Raw genomic sequence first — 16,382 nt, 5'->3', positions numbered from 1 at the left:
TGAGGCTCAGGTTACAAGCCTGCCACCTGGAGCCTTAGCCCTCTGTCCAGGGCGGTGGGGCTCAGGCTTTGGCTTTGCCCAACCTAGGGCAGTGGGGCTTGGGCCGGCTCAGGCTTCGGTCTCCCCTCCTGGAGTCATGTAGTAATTTTTGTAGTCAGAAGGGGGTTGCGGTGCAATGAAGTTTGACAACCCCTGGATTGAGTCATAGAAAGGCATCCAGGTGAAAAGAGATTGAAAAGGCTAAGCTTGTTCAGTTTAGAGAGGAGATTAGTAAGAAGCCCCATTAATAGAGGCTCAATTTAAATGTACACCCCAAATTAAAAAACATAGTAAGAGAACCAAAAAAGAGCCATCATGGCTAAACAACAAAGTAGAAGAAGCAGTGAGAGGCAAAAAGGCATCCTTTAAATAGTGGAAGTTAAAGCCTAATGAGGAAAATAGAAAGGAGCAGAAACTCTGGCAAATGAAGTATAAAAAAATAATTAGGAAGCCAAAAAAGAATGTGAAAACCAGCTAGCCAAAGACTCAAAAAGTAATAGCAAAAAATATTTTTAAGTACATGAGAAGTAGGAAGCCTGCTAAACAACCACAATGGGGCCATTGGACGATCGAGATGCTAAAGGAGCACTCAAGGACGATAAGGCCATTGAGGAGAAACTAAATGAATTCTTTGCATCGGTCTTCACGGCTGAGGATGTGAGGGAGATTCCCAAACCTGAGCCATTCTTTTTAGATGACAAATCTGAGGAACTGTCCCAGATTGAGGTGTCATTAGAGGAGGTTTTGGACCAAATTGATAAATTAAACAGCAATAAGTCAACAGGACCAGATGGTATTCACCCAAGAGTTCTGAAGGAACTCAAATGTGAAATTGCAGAACTACTAATTGTAGTCTGTAATCTATTATTTAAATCAGCTACTGTACCAAATGACTGGAGGATAGCTAATGTGATGCTAATTTTTAAAAAGGGCTCCAGAGGTGACCCCGGCAATTACAGGCCAGTAAGCCTGACTTCAGCACCTGGCAAACTGGTTGAAACTATAGTAAAGAACAAAATTGTCAGACAATAGATTACCATAATTTGTTGGGGAAGAGTCAACATGGTTTTTGTAAAGGGAAATCATGCTTCACCAATCTACTAGAATTCTTTGAGGGGGTCAACAAGCATGTGGACAAGAGTGATCCAGTGGATGTAGAGTATTTAGATTTTCAGAAAGTCTTTGACAAGGTCCCTCACCAAAGGCTCTTAAGCAAAGTAAGCAGTCATGGGACAAGAGGGAAGATTCTCTCATGGATTGGTAACTGGGTAAAAGATAGGAAACAAAGGGTAGGAATAAACAGACAGTTTTCAGAATGGAGAGAGGTAGATAGTGGTGTCCCCCAGGGGTCTGTACTGGGCCCAGTCCTATTCAACATATTCATAAATGATCTGGAAAAAGGGGTAAACAGTGAGGTGGCAAAATTTCTAGATGATATAAAACTACTCAAGATAGTTAAGTCCCAGGCAGGCTGTGAAGAACTACAAACGGATCTTTCAAAACTGGGTGTCTGGGCAACAAACTGGAAGATGGAATTCAATGTTGATAAATGCAAAGTAAAGCACAGTAGAAAACATAATCCCAACTATACTTAAAATGGTGGGGTCTAAACTAGCTGTTACCACTCAAGAAAGAGATCTTGGAGTCATTGTGGATAGTTCTCTGAAAACACCCACACAATATGCAGTGGCAGTCAAAAAAGTGAACAGAATGTTGGGCATCGTTAAGAAAGGGGGCGATAAGCAGACAGAGAATATCATATTGCCTCTATATAAAACCATGGTACGCCCACATCTTGAATACTGCGTGCAGATGTGGTCGCCCCATCTCAAGAAAGATATATTGGACTTGGAAAAGGTTCGGCAAAGGGCAACAGAAATGATTATGGGTATGGAATGGCTGCTGTATGAGGAGAGATTAATAAGACTGGGACTTTTCCACTTGGAAAAGAGACGACTAAGGGGGGATATGATAGAGGTCCATACAATCGTGACTGGTGTCGAGAAAGTAAATAAGGAAGTGTTATTTACTCCTTCACATAACACAAGAACTAGGGGTCACCAAATGAAATTAATAGGCAGCAGATTTAAAACAAACAAAAGGAAGGTTTTTTTCACACAACACACAGTCAACCTGTGGAACTCCTTGCCAGAGGATGCTGTTATGCTAGGAGCTATAACAGGCTTCAAAAAAGAACTAGATAAATTCATGGAGGATAGGTCCATCAATGGCTGTTAGCCAGGATGGGCAGGGATTGTGTCCCTAGCCTCTGTTTGCCAGAAGCTGGGAATGAGCGACAGGAAAAGGATCACTTGATGATGACTGTTCTGCTCATTCCTTCTGGGGCACCTGGCATTGGCCACTGTTGGAAGATAGGATACTGGGCTAGATGGACCTTTGGTCTGACCTAGTGTGGCCGTTCTTATGTTTTTAAAGGACATGATAAAAGTAGAGAAGATAAGGAATGTGATACAGAAAGTGGATCAGGAACTTGCTTTCACCCTTTCTCATGTGTGAAAGGGTCAGGCCAGATGGCTACAAGAGAGTGCTAGAAGGCAGATATATTAGCCCCAGGTTAAGTAGGTCCCTTTTCCGTGGGTAAGGTAACAGGGAAGGTTCCAGAACAATCAGGAACTTTCTGGAAACAATTAAGGCAGACAGGCTGATTAGAACACCTGCAGCCAATCAAGAAGCTGCCAGAATCAATTAAGTCAGGCAGGCTAACCAGGGCACCTGGGTTTTTAAAAAAGGAGCTCACTTCAGTTTGTGGTCTACGTGTGGGGAGCTGGGAGCAAGAGGCGCAAGAAACTGAGAGGGAGAAGGCGTACTACTGGAAGACTGAGAAGGACAAGCATTAGCAGACGTCAGGAGGAAGGTCCTGTGGTGAGAATAAAGAAAGGCGTTGAGCGGAGGCCATGGGGAAGTAGCCCAGGGAGTTGTAGCTGTCACACAGCTCTTACAGGAGCCACTGTAGACAGCTGCAATCCACAGGGCCCTGGGCTGGAACCCGGAGTAGAGGATGGGCCCGTGTTCCTGCCATCCCTCCATCCCCTCAACTCCCTACTTGATACCAGAGGAGTTGACCTGGACTGTGGGTTCCACCAGAGGGGAAGGTCTCTGGCCTGTTCCCCGATCCACTAGGTGGATCAGCAGAGACTGAGGGGATTGTTCTTCTTCCTTTTCCCCGTGCTGGCCAGTGATGAGGCTAACTGAGTGAACGGCAGATTTGAGCCACGAAAGTGGCCAAACTGAGGGCTGCCGTGAACCTCTGAGGTGAGCAAATCTGCCAATAAGTGCAGGACCCACCAAAGCAGAGGAGGAACTTTGTGACACATGATACAAGAACAAGGGAGCATTCAATGAAATTACAAGGTGGCAAGTTCAAAACAGACAAAAGGAAATTGGTTTTTATCCAATGCACCGTTAGTCTGTGTGGCTACAAAACATTCCTGAGGCAAGACTTGGAGAAGGACTGGAGAGCCAGAATATCTACAGTGACATTAGACCGCGGAAAAACCCGCCAGCCTTTGGAAGGGTAACAAACCTTCCGGCTTGAGGCAGGCAAGAAGCCAATTGATGGGTTTACAAAGCAGTGTCCCCCTATGGGAGGTTATTGCTTAACTGCCTCGTCAACATTTTGTGCACTTTTCTCTGATGCAGCTGGTTCTGGCTAGTGCTGGAGACTGGCTATTGCTTTATTACCTAAGTACAAGTCAGCGGGTCTATTTCCATGTGCTAGTATAGAGTGAAGTGGAAAGCACATATGCTCACCTCCCGGCTGGATGAGAGACATGGGTTGCTTCCCTCGGACTTGGCTGGGATGCAGGGGCTGGGGGCTGGGGAGGAAAGCGGGGTGGGTGGGAACTGACATGAGACACCCATCTGGACTATGCCCAGTGAAGAGGCACACCTTGGAGACCCAAAGTGAGGTGACCCAAAGTGAGGTGACCATATTTTCAAAATCCAAGAGCAGGACACTTTTCTGACGTATTTTAGGGTCGTGAAAACTGGTACAAAAGAGGCACTAGTTAGAACTGTGTGCTGGTGATGCTACTCCCTGCTTTGGGCTCCGCCGCATGGCGGGCGCGTCCCTCCGGGTGCAGGCTCTGCCCAGGAATGCAGGCCAGATCTGCACAGGGTGACCAGACAGCAAATGTGAAAAATTGGGAGGGGGGGAATAGGAGCCTATATAAGAAAAAGACCCCAAAATCGGGACTGTCCCTATAAAATTAGGAAATCTGGGCACCCTAGATCTACACAAAAACTGGCACCACTTTAACTGAGGGTATTTTTAAACTGATTTCATTACACCAGCCCCAGTTTGTGTGTAGACACCCTTACTTCGGTTTAGCATAATCAGGTATGAAACTAAACTTGAATAAGCCACTCTGAGATGGAAATAAGAGAGCCCTCCCCCAGATGTGCAGCCCTTTTGCTGAGTGTTGAGTTTCAATATAGGGTTTCTGTTTGATCTGTAATATCACCCTCATGGTATGTCCGCTTGGACTTCCCACTGCCAAGACACACTGTGGTTCGCAAGGTGCCTGTCAGGATTGCTTCCTCTCCCGCTCTCACGCCTGGCTTCAGCGGAACTGCTGTTCTTATCATTGGCCGTGTGGGCTCAGGGCGGTGTGCGTGGTCTGGGTGACAAGTTTATCTAGATGGAGTGAGTAGGGCTGGCACACACCAGGGGTGGCGGTAGGCTGTCCCCAAGGGTTGAGCCTCTCTCGCGTGGGCTGGCCGAGCTCCCATCATGGTTCTTCCCCACCTCCCTCTGTTACAGCTCTCGCCCTGGAATGCCCCAAAATCAAAGTGAGCACCTGTCAGGACTGCATCCGGTCTGGCCCCGGCTGTGCTTGGTGCAAGAAACTGGTAGGTCTGCATTTCCTTTCATTGCACCAGCTCGCAGCTTCTGTGCTGGCCTCCCAACCCACCACCCACCCCCATGATGGTGCTTGGCCACACTCACTGCTCTGCAGAAGTCACCCCGCCCTTGGGAGAGGAGGCTGGGCCAAGGGGATCCCCAGGAAGACCTCCCACTGGCCCAGACTGGGGCAGAGGGAGTCTGTTTGCAGTGGCCCTGCAGAGGGGTCGTGCCCCATTCCTGTTCCAGGGGGAGATGGACACTCCCAGGTACGTCCCCTGGGCTCAGGGAGCTCCGATGGAGGCATTCTCCCGCCCTGCCTCCAGCTGCCCCCGCACACCCCCTGCAGCCGGTTCCTGTCACTAACCCATGGGAGCAGCATCTGCTTTCCGCAGCATTAGCAGCAACTCTGGCCTTGTCTAGACAGGGGAAAGGTTTTTCCCACAGAGGCTGTTGGAGGTCGCTGCCTAGGCTGTCCATAGACCTGCTGCAATCCCACGGACGGCGTTCCCCTGCTTCCAGGCTGGTGTTCAGCGGGGCTTTTGGCTGGCTTACACTAGCTCCATTGTGCTAACTCCCCCTTTCCCCTAGCCTAGACTAGGCTTCTGCAGGAAACCGTGTGGCTGAGCCCCTGCTTGGGGCTCCTCCCCGGAGGGTAATCTGGGCCCTTGCTGACCTCTCCCCATGGGGAGATGAAGGGTTAATGCAGAATGCAAGGAGGTTTATTTCCTGGGAGGGGGGATGGAGCCAGCCGAGGAGTGCCCCACTCATGCCCATGGCTGACAAGGCAGGCGGGGAGCCGGAAGATGAGCTGGGCACAGTGTCTGAGAAAGGACGTTCCCTGTTTCCTTGATGAGTGAGTTGCTCCATCTTGATGGCCAGGCCAGTAGTTAACTACCAAACCCTGCAGCTCCAACGCTGTGCTTGTGGCTGTGGGGCGGAGGAGGGGAGAAGCGGGGCGTGGGGAGCTGGGAGGTGTCTGGTGGTGGTAGGCTCTGTAACCTTCTTTTCTGTGCCCCCTGTTCCCAGCTGTCCAATGACTCGCTTGGGCAGGTCTCTGAACTAACATGGCTTGTGCTCAAGGATTTCCCTTTGTTCCCCCTTTGGTTTTGCAACGCACAGAATTTCACCAAAGCGGGCGAGCCAGACTCCATTCGTTGTGACACCAGAGAGCAGCTGCAGCAGAGGGGATGTGACGCAAAAGACATCGTGTTCCCAGAAAGCAATTTCATCCAACTAAAGAACACCGCTCTAGAGGACAAGACACAGCTGGCTCCCCAGAAAGTGCGCTTGCTCTTGAGACGAGGTACAGTTTGCTGGGAAGCTGGGTTGGCGGCCGAGTCTGACCACGGGGGGGGGGAGCAATGCCGTGTGGAGGAAAGCACAGGCCCATAGCCACTGATACGCATGGGACCGGTTCAGGCCCAGAATGTGTCCGGGTCCCTCTTTTCCTGCAGCGTGTTTAAATCACAGGTGGGTGCTTCGTTCGCGTGTGGAAACCGGTGCATGAGAAAAATCCTTGTGTCAGCTGAGATGGGGGGTGGGGTTACGTCCGAAAATTAGCGCTGAGGATGGTGCGATGGTCGGACAGCAGCAGGCTCACTGCAGCCAGGCGGGCTCGCAGAAAGCAAGTACACATTCACTGGCAGGGTGATTCAAGTGCAGAGTTGAGGCAGCTCCCCCACAAGATGGATGCCTGCCCTCCTGCCCTTGCCCAGTGTGGGGAACAGAAGGCAGACCCAAAGGGTGGGGAAGCAGAAGGGCCATGACCCGGGAAGGAATGTCAGTGTCTCCAGAACAAGCAGACAGCCCGTTGACAAGCACCAGGAATGCTCAGCAAAGGTGCAGCTTCCCGCCCTCCCCAGCACCACGCAGCCATGACTCTGCCCCCTTGGCCTGCCAGCACCCCCTCTTCCTGGTTCCTTGTGAGGGAGCAATATTTGCCCAAACATGCAGAACAGTAACTAGGAATTGCCCTGATGCCTCGTTAGCCTCGTTAACTGTGATTGTGCTTCTGGAGAGGAGGAGGAAGAGTAGCTCAGTATACCCTGTGTGATCCCTGTCAGCCAGCAGCAAGGACCAGCTAACACTGAAATGCTGTGGGGCTGTAGGAACATGAGTCCTGACTAGAGCTGTGGGGGGTACCAAGAAAATGGCCTCTTTTGTTTGGCAGGAGTAAGATCCAGTGATAAGCCCAGTTCCTAGCGTGGTCCCAATGGGGCAGAATTAAGGCCGAGGCTAGTGGGGTGTGGCAAGCAGCACCTTAACTCTGCATTCCCTGTGGTTCATAAATTTGTGGTGAGTTTTCTCTTGTCACAGTAACTTTCTTTACAGGGCTGTGTGGAGAGAAGTTTGGGGCTTTCGGTCTGAAAAGACACAGGGGACAAAAGGCCCTATTGTGCAACACTGACCTTATCTCCACCTTAACACAGTTCTTTGTACATGACTTTCGTTTGTTTTCCAAATGTGTGAAAGAACCCAGCTGGCAAGGGGCCCAGCCATCTCCCTAGCAGCAGAGCAGATGTACTCTCTCCTGGCTGGGACAGAGAATCTTTACAGACAGTATTAACCATTGCTATAGATCTCAAGGAGTCAGACCCTGGGGCCCCCCCAACCAACAGTGCTCCTGGAGAGCACCTGCAAACACAACAGCTTTGAGAGCCAGTCTCATCCAAGGGATGAGCCTCATCAACACTGACAATTGCACTCATTATATACAGAGGTTTTTTAGGAGCTGATGAATAATGAATAGATGTTACAAGCATGTTACAGGCATGTTACAAGCATGCCTAGTATGTGTTACAGATGGTTATCAGCATATGAGTAGAACTGGGCAAAAAATTTGGCTAAAACTTTTTTCTAGTGAAAACTGGAGATTCAGGTTAACTAAAACACTTAGCAGATTTGTGTCAATTTTTAAAATTTGTTTCAGTCCAAATAAAACCTAAAAAATATTCCAAAAAATGGAACTGCTTTGTTTTGAAAATGTTGAAACGAAACATTTAGATTGTTGGATTTAAAACAGCTTTTTGTTTTGAAATTTCCTTCAATTGTAGAAAGGCAGGAACATGTCGCTTTCGATGAAATGTCATTTCAGAAACAATGGAAGTGTTTCAGTAAGGTCGAAATTTTCCGTTTCACAACAAAATGTTTCGAGTTTTCATTTCAAAATGAGTTTCTATTGAGAGAGCTACATTATTGTGTTACCTTGAACCAGCTACTATACCAGCTATTCAACCATGACCAGTTGTTTTATTTGACAATTTAGAAATAATTTTTAAACCCTAATTTTAAAATATTTTAAGAACAGAATAAAAACTATATGAAATAAATATAAAGTCAAAATCAAAATGAAATGTTTTGTTTAACCCCCGCCCCTTCTTTTGAATTTTGTTGTGCAGGACATTTTGAAATTTCAACTTTTCATTCCTATTTGGAATGAGGTTTTTTCCCCAAAATGGTGGAATTTCCCCTGGAATGAATAATTCAAGTTTTGACCAGCTGTAATTGCCTTTATAATAATAATAATAAGTACCATAGTGCCTAGAGCCCTAGTGATGGAGCAGGACCACCCTGTGCTAGGTGCAGGGATAGACACATAGTAAAAAGACAGTTCCTGCTCTGAAGAGCTTACACTGTAAATATCAGAGACGATCCAACAGATGGAAACAGATCTGGGAGTACAAGGAAACAATGAGATGCACTTGTCAACAGGACAGGCACACCAGCAGCCGAACCAGGGTCCCAGGAGATGGTGATGGTGACAGCTGCCATGATGGTGAAGGTCACGCCTTTCTCTTCTCCTGTCCTTCAGTGATCTGCTCCTGTGGTTGTGACAGCTCAATTCTCCCTGAGTTTTGTCTTTCAGGGACCCCCAAGGGAGTGAGGGGTGGAATAGCCCATCCTCTCCTCCTTTTTCTGACACCCTGACTTTGGTGCACTGATTTCAGGTCCCACACCGGCATGATCCTAACACAGTCCTTGAATCAGACCAGGAGGCTTTTCATTTGGATTAATTCAGTCTGTCTGTCTCTCCCTTTTGCAACTTTTCTCATCAACGTTTGTTGTTGTAGGTTATTGTGATATTTTGTGAACTTTCACTCACTTCTCATAGTTGAGCTCACAATGGGAGTAAATTGGTAGGCCAAGTTATTACAACAGGAAATGGCCAAAATGATGGGCTAGGAGAATTATCTTTGCAGCTGCATTCTGAACAGCTGTGAGCAGGGCAAGATGGCATTTGTGAAGGCCGGAGAAAAGGATTTTGCAATAATCGAGACGTGCGGGGCAGAGAACCTGCAGGCGAGTTTTAGCTGTGTGGATGGAGAGGAAAGCCCAGTTCTTATAGACGGTATTCATGGATTCCAAAACCAGAAGGTACCATTGTGATCATCTGTTCTGGCCTCCTGGATAGCCCAAGCCAGAGACCTGCCCCATAATAACTCCAAGAGCAGATCTGTTAGAAAAACACCCACTCTTGATTTAAGAATTGTCGCTGTCTTGGTCGTGCAGTGGAACAGGCGATAACCTACTAGGATCCTTGGTAAATCTTTCCAATGGTTCCTTACTTTCACTGTTTAAAATGTACACCTTATGTCCAGTCTGAATTTGTCTAGCTTCAGCTGCCAGCCATTGGATTGTGTTACAGCTTTCTCTACCTTCAGGAGCTCACTAGTAAATACTCATTCCCCATGTAGATACGTATAGACTGTGATTAAGTCAATCCTTAATCTTCATTTTCTTACACGAAATAGATTGAGTCTATCGCTCTAAGGCAGGTTTTCTAATCCTTTAATGGTTCTCATGGCTCTTCTCTGAACCCTCTCCAATTCTACACCATCCTTCCTGAATTGTGGGCACCAGAACCGGACACAGTGTTCCACAGCAGTCACGTCATTCCATTGAGCCGTTTCCATGCTCTGCCTCTCCCCTGGCAGGTCAGCCAGCTGAGTTCAACGTGACCTTCCGCCGGGCCGAGGGCTACCCTATTGACCTCTACTATCTGATGGATCTCTCCTACTCCATGCATGATGACCTGGAGAAAGTGAAGAAGCTGGGAAGGGACCTGCTCGCAGCTCTGAACTCCATCACCACCTCCGGCCAGATCGGTAAGTGGTTCTCTGGGCACCCACGCTCTCTTGGCAGCATTGAAGAGCCACTAGCTAAATCCAGTTCTAGCAAGAACAGAGGAAGATGTACCACACAGCAGTGAATATGGCCACGTGGCCAGCCTGCAGTAGCCAGGCCAGGAGAGACGTCAGGGCTGGGGGAAGAGGTGTTCAGTAAGCACACAGGGATGATGCAGACTGGGCTCACCCTCTTGCTCTGCCCAGCCCCTCCATGGAGAGCACTGCGCTCTGCTTGGTCACATGTCCACGGAGGGGAAGGGGGCCCGTAGCTGCAGCCAAGAGACGCATTGGCTCCATATGTGCTTGCTTCAGACGCTGCTGCTACGTTCGGGTTTGGTTCTGCTCTCTGTGAGATCACTGGCAAAACTCTCCCTGGCTGCCAGGGGCACAGGAAAGGAGCCTAGTGGCTGCAGACTCTCAGACCTCCCCGTTTTCACTTAAAACCAGCCTGGAATGTCTGACCCATTTGGATCTCTGGCAGCAAAGAAAACAGGCTAAATGGAGAAGGAACTGGGCCAGCCGGAGACAGCAGCCCTGGGGGAAATGTGGCCCACCCAGGCACCTCAGTGCGCATCTCAAGGCTCTCCTAGCCAGAGCCCTCTGCCAGGGAGAGGCAGCTGGGGGCAGGGTCCATCAGAGAGGGAGAGGGAGCCACCAAGGGAGGGGAGAGCAGGACAGAGGGGCCAGTGACATCCCAGGGCGGAGGAAGGGAGAATGGGGGTCAGGAACCACAGGGGGAGGGGAGAGGCAGCAGTCACCAGTGGGCCATGAGGAGATTCCCACTTCGCTGCTTGACTGCAGCCTCAGAGGTGGATTAAGCTTTTGTGGGGCCCTGGGCCAGAGCAAGTGGGGGGCCTCCCCACTGCTTCCACCTGAAGTCCCCCCGCCCCTCTCTGTGCTCCTGCTGGGGAAATGGGGTTGGGGCACAGGGCCTTCCCCCGCCTGCCTGATGCTCCTGTTGGGGAGCAGGATCTGGGTGTGGGGGGCTTCCCCTGGTCCCCAGCAGGAGGGCCGGGCAGCTGGAGCAGGGTGCCAGGGCACCCATTTTTCCAGGAGCCCTCACTTGGCCAGTACCCCTGGGCCTGGGCCCTGTTGGTTCAGTGGATAATCCACCACGGTGTGTCCCTGCGTGGCTGGGTTGCTCTACGGCTGGGGCAGGATGCTGGTCTAGATCCCTTCTTCATGGATGGTGCTGCGTAGCTGACCTGACGTCTGCACTTAGCTCGGGCCCGTCTTTCCCCAGAGCACTCTAACTCCAAGTGACCCTCGCGCTCCTCCCTGGACAAGCGGCTGCCTCCCACCGGCACCCCTCATTTGCCGTGCGCTGGTTACTTGCACCTTCCGCCCACGCCCCGTGGCATAGTGACCCCTGGGGTTTATTACATCCCCACAGCTGCACCCGCCAAGTCTCTGGCCGTGGTTGTTTGAGGGGTGTGGTACTGGGCACTGCTCCCTAATGCTGCATCCCCCTGTGCACCCCAGGCTTCGGCTCCTTTGTGGACAAGACGGTGCTGCCCTTCGTGAACACGCACCCCGAGAAGCTGAAGAACCCCTGCCCAAACAAGGACACCACCTGCCAGCCGCCGTTCGCTTTCAGGCACGTCCTCTCCCTCACTGGAAATGCCGATGTGTTTGATAGGGAGGTCAAGAAACAGTCCATCTCGGGGAACCTCGATGCCCCCGAGGGGGGGCTGGATGCCATGATGCAGGTGGCAGTCTGCGGGGTAAGTCCAGTCACCATCACCCAGCTTAAGCTGGTTACCGGGTGGGGATGACTCAGAGTTAGAGCATGTGTGGTCAGATGTTGAGGGGCATAACGCCAGGCCAAAGGGACCTTGCGAATGACTGGAGGGTTAGACACCAGGACTCCTAGGGAGAGACTCAAGGAGCTCAAGCTACTTATCTCAACCCAGAGAAGGTTGGGGGGTGACTTGATCCCAGTCTGTAAGTCCCTACGTGGGGAACAGATATTTGATAATGGGCTCTTGGGTTGAGCCGAGAGGTCTGACACAGCCCCATGGCTTGGAAGCTGAAGCTAGCCACGTTCAGACGGGAAATAAGGTGAACATTGTTAATAGTGACAGAACAGGGAGCAACGGTCTCAAGTTGCAGTGGGGAAGATCTAGGTTGGATATTAGGAAACACTATTTCACTAGGAGGGTGGTGAAGCACTGGAATGCCTTACCTAGGGAGGTGGTGGAATCTCCATCCTTAGAGGTTTTTAAGGCCCAGCTTGACAAAGCCCTGGCTGGGATGATTTAGTTGGGGTTGGTCCTGCTTTGAGCAGGGGGTTGGACTAGATGACCTCCTGAGGTCCCTTCCAACCCTGATATTCTATGATAGTGGTAGATACGCTGGAGGGGAGGGATAGGATACAGAAGGACCTAGACAAATTGGAGGATTGGGCCAAAAGAAATCTGATGAGGTTCAATAAGGATAAGTGCAGGGTCCTGCACTTAGGACGGAAGAACCCAATGCACCGCTACAGACTAGGGACCGATTGGCTAGGCAGCAGTTCTGCGGAAAAGGACCTAGGGGTGACAGTGGACGAGAAGCTGGATATGAGTCAGCAGTGTGCCCTTGTTGCCAAGAAGGCCAATGGCATTTTGGGATGTATAAGTAGGGGCATAGCGAGCAGATCGAGGGACGTGATCGTTCCCCTCTATTCGACATTGGTGAGGCCTCATCTGGAGTACTGTGTCCAGTTTTGGGCCCCACACTACAAGAAGGATGTGGATAAATTGGAGAGAGTCCAGCGAAGGGCAACAAAAATGATTAGGGGTCTAGAACACATGACTTATGAGGAGAGGCTGAGGGAGCTGGGATTGTTTAGCCTGCAGAAGAGAAGAATGAGGGGGGATTTGATAGCTGCTTTCAACTACCTGAAAGGGGGTTCCAAAGAGGATGGCTCTAGACTGTTCTCAATGGTAGCAGATGACAGAACGAGGAGTAATGGTCTCAAGTTGCCGTGGGGGAGGTTTAGATTGGATATTAGGAAAAACTTTTTCACTAAGAGGGTGGTGAAACACTGGAATGCGTTACCTAGGGAGGTGGTAGAATCTCCTTCCTTAGAGGTTTTTAAGGTCAGGCTTGACAAAGCCCTGGCTGGAATGATTTAACTGGGAATTGGTCCTGCTTCGAGCAGGGGGTTGGACTAGATGACCTTCAGGGGTCCCTTCCCACCCTGATATTCTATGATTCTATGATTCTATGATGATTCTAAGAATAGTGACCAAGCATCAGGCTGGATTCTCCATGGCTGACAATTCTCCATGACTGACTCCAGGCCAGCTGTTTGTCTAAAGGATCTGCTCTCGGGATTATTGTGGGGCAGGTCTCTGGCCTGGACTACAGAGGGGGTCAGCCTGGTGATCCCCATGGTCCCGCTGGCGGGAGTCGGCATAGGCCTGCCTATCTAGGCACAGAGGCTGCCCTCACTTCTAGGGATGCAGGCCCAGGAGCATAAATGGGGTCTGGGTCTGCCCTGGAATGGATTATCTCTGTCTCCCCTTTGGGTCCATCTCCCTGGTTTCCATTAGGCAGGCATGAGTCTCTATTTGCCTGCATTGGTCTCGGTGTGCTGGGAAGTGCAGGCTCATGTCTGTCTATAGCAGGGCCATGCACCTCCACGCACTCCTTGCTTCATGGAGTGGCTGTATGTCTGTACATTTCCTCACATTGCTCTTACTCCCCACCTGTTTCCAGGGAAATTGCATGCCAGTGTCCTGTCTCTTGGTGGTATGAACACGGAGTTTCTCTTTCATTAGGACGTGATACTCTATATTCCTGAGGTGGCCTGGGCTCTCCCATTCTTGGGCTCTCGCTGACCCTGTTGTTTCCTTGTTCAGGTAGTGAAAACAGGTCTTACCAATCCACTGCAGTAAAGTCCTCTCCTTTCTGTTCTCAGAACAAGATTGGCTGGCGCAATGTAACTCGTCTGCTGGTATACGCCACGGATGACGGCTTCCATTTTGCTGGGGATGGTAAACTCGGAGCCATTCTGACCCCTAATGATGGTCAATGCCACCTGGAAGAGAACATATACAAAATGAGCAATGAGTTTGTAAGTGACCTTAGCAGCATGTTGGCTCTAACTCACCCTGGCTTCCGCAGTGAGCAGCCACTTTGTAGACTAGCTGGAGCCAATTCCCCTCCAACACTTGACCCCCTTCCCATCCTTGGCCGCTCCCCTGGTACATCCCCATGTCAGGGGCAGAGCCTGCTCCTGTGAACTGCATCCAAATGTAAAGTTTGCAATTAAATCTGCATTTCTTAGCCAGCTGCTGGCAAGCACTTACCTGCTGACAAGGGTCCCCCGTGGTATCAGATTGTAAGAGACTGTAAAGCAGGCGCCCTGGTGCTCTAGGGGGGTGGGGGTGGGGGTGGACTCCAAGGGAGGTTTTCTATTACTAGAACAGACCCCTGTTTTACTCTTAGAGCATGGAGGAGTGAATTAGGTGTTGGGGTTTGTGTCCTGGACACTCTGGCAGGCCTTTCCTGTAGCAGCCATCCAGATAAATGCTTTAATCCATTCACACAGCAAGGAAGGCAAACCGGAGAAATTGAAATCCCTAATTCTGGGGGCTGCTCCTTTTTCTCTCAGTTCCATCTGGGAAAGTCAGGGGGATGGTGGTTAAAAGTCTGTTGCTAGGTCCACAAGATTCTGCTGGAGAAAGGAAAAACCAGTCAGCTACTGGCTCAAGAGAGCAGATCCCAGGGGATCTCACTCCATCAGAACCCGTGACCATGCTGGTACTCTGAGTGGGTCTGGAAACCAAGCATATTTATCTTCCCGGTAGCAAAGAAGTGTCTAAAATATAAACTCACAGCTGCTGTTCCCTTTCTCCCCCAGGACTACCCGTCCGTCGGCCAGCTGGTACAAAAGCTTGCTGAAAATAATATTCAGCCCATTTTTGCTGTCACTAGCAGAATGGTTGGAATATACCAAGTAAGTAGAACTTGAACAGTCCCAGAAACGTTGCCCAGTGGTTCAGTGCTTCTGAGAGACGAGGATGAAAAGCAAGTGGAAGCCCAAGTCTCTCCTTCCACTCTCAGTGACATCAGCACAGCTCAGGATTCCTCTTCTGCTCTTGCACAGATGGGGTGTACAAACCCCATGTGAATCGGGAACAGGTCAGTGGGCTGGTTGAGCCCAGTCATCCCTGCCCTGCCACGCCTGAAGCAGGGGCCTGGCTGGGAGGGAGGAGCTCAAATGGGGGCCCAGCTCAGCTGGCTCCTGCTGTGGAGGAAGCAGTGAGAGAGCCGGCTGGCTGGGGGGCAGGGACAGAAGATGTAGGCTGAGGTGGAAGCCAGTGTTGTGTTGGTACTCGGCAGACGCTGGGCTGGGGGAGGAGTCAGAGGAGCAGGAAGCCCAGGTGGGAAGGCAGAGTTTGGACTTTGGGTACCCTGGATGGATGAAATGTCTTTGAGACCTAGCCACAGGGCTAAGCCAGCTCAGCCTAGAAGGTGTTCCAGGTGGGGTGAGTTAGCGGAAGACCAGGAGGGAAACTGAGGCAGAATGATCGTCATGCCGCACAACACCTTTGGCAGTGCAGGGAGAGTACATGCCCATGCTCACATGATTAAATTAGGGGATTCTTTTCATGTGTGTGCTCTCCATTGGTAGAAGCTCAGTGAAATGATCCCCAAATCAGCAGTGGGGGTGCTGCACGAAGATTCCAGCAACGTCATCCAACTCATCAAGGAAGCCTACAACGTAAGTTTCACATCACGCGCTCAATGTATCGTTCTGGACCTTGCCAGGCCGCCTGCACCAAGAGCCCTGTGTGCCTTATACCATCTGGGGGGAGAGGGATGGAACGGGAAGGGCAGGTTGCTCAGCCAGTTATACAAAGTATAAACATACATGCTGCACCCCTTTCTCCCATGTCTCTGCCTGAAGTCTGTGCACTGCTCAGGCATGCCTTCTTCATCCCTCTGGCAAGGACCCAAGGCTGCCACCTGAACTGCTGTGTCCCCCGAACGCTTCAGCCCCGGATGCCTTTGACACTGCTTTGCTAGTGAATAGCAGACCTCCCCAGGCTCTGCTCACTTACAGCCACCAGCTGAGTATATGAATGCTAGGTCCAGCCATCCAGGATTAGATGACACCCTCATATTCCACAGTCCCAACCTTGCCCCCCAAGAAATATGCCTCTTGTGCCACTGGACTTACAAGCTCATAAATTAGTTCATCATTCCAACAAAGTGTAATGAATATGCACCAGCCTCGTTGACCTGGGTAGAGATTTTCCCAAACACACTGGTTTAGACAAAACAATGAAACAAGTTTATTAACTAGAAAGAGATAGACTGTAAGCAGTGATCCCTCTAATTTTTCCCACCCATGT

The 16,382-nt window shown here is 50.3% G+C and overlaps 1 protein-coding gene across 4 annotated transcripts in view; it reads left to right on the top strand.

Annotated features, from left to right (window-relative positions):
- The window catches only part of ITGB2 (integrin subunit beta 2), a 50,929-nt gene that overhangs the window by 20,867 nt on the left and 13,680 nt on the right, over positions 1–16,382 (top strand). For all 4 annotated transcript variants that reach the window (XM_048869020.2, XM_048869022.2, XM_048869023.2 and 1 more), the window contains exons 3-9: positions 4,823–4,911; positions 6,026–6,209; positions 9,841–10,011; positions 11,515–11,756; positions 13,940–14,095; positions 14,885–14,980; positions 15,659–15,748. In XM_048869020.2, coding sequence (XP_048724977.2) covers positions 4,823–4,911; positions 6,026–6,209; positions 9,841–10,011; positions 11,515–11,756; positions 13,940–14,095; positions 14,885–14,980; positions 15,659–15,748 — 1,028 coding nt within the window. The remainder of the gene's footprint in view (positions 1–4,822; positions 4,912–6,025; positions 6,210–9,840; positions 10,012–11,514; positions 11,757–13,939; positions 14,096–14,884; positions 14,981–15,658; positions 15,749–16,382) is intronic.

The sequence above is a fragment of the Caretta caretta genome, chromosome 11 (genome assembly GCF_965140235.1).
Source record: "Caretta caretta isolate rCarCar2 chromosome 11, rCarCar1.hap1, whole genome shotgun sequence".
NCBI classification, from domain to species: Eukaryota; Metazoa; Chordata; order Testudines; family Cheloniidae; genus Caretta; species Caretta caretta.
Note: the sequence above shows the minus strand (reverse complement) of the source record. Positions and strands in the feature narration are given on the sequence as shown.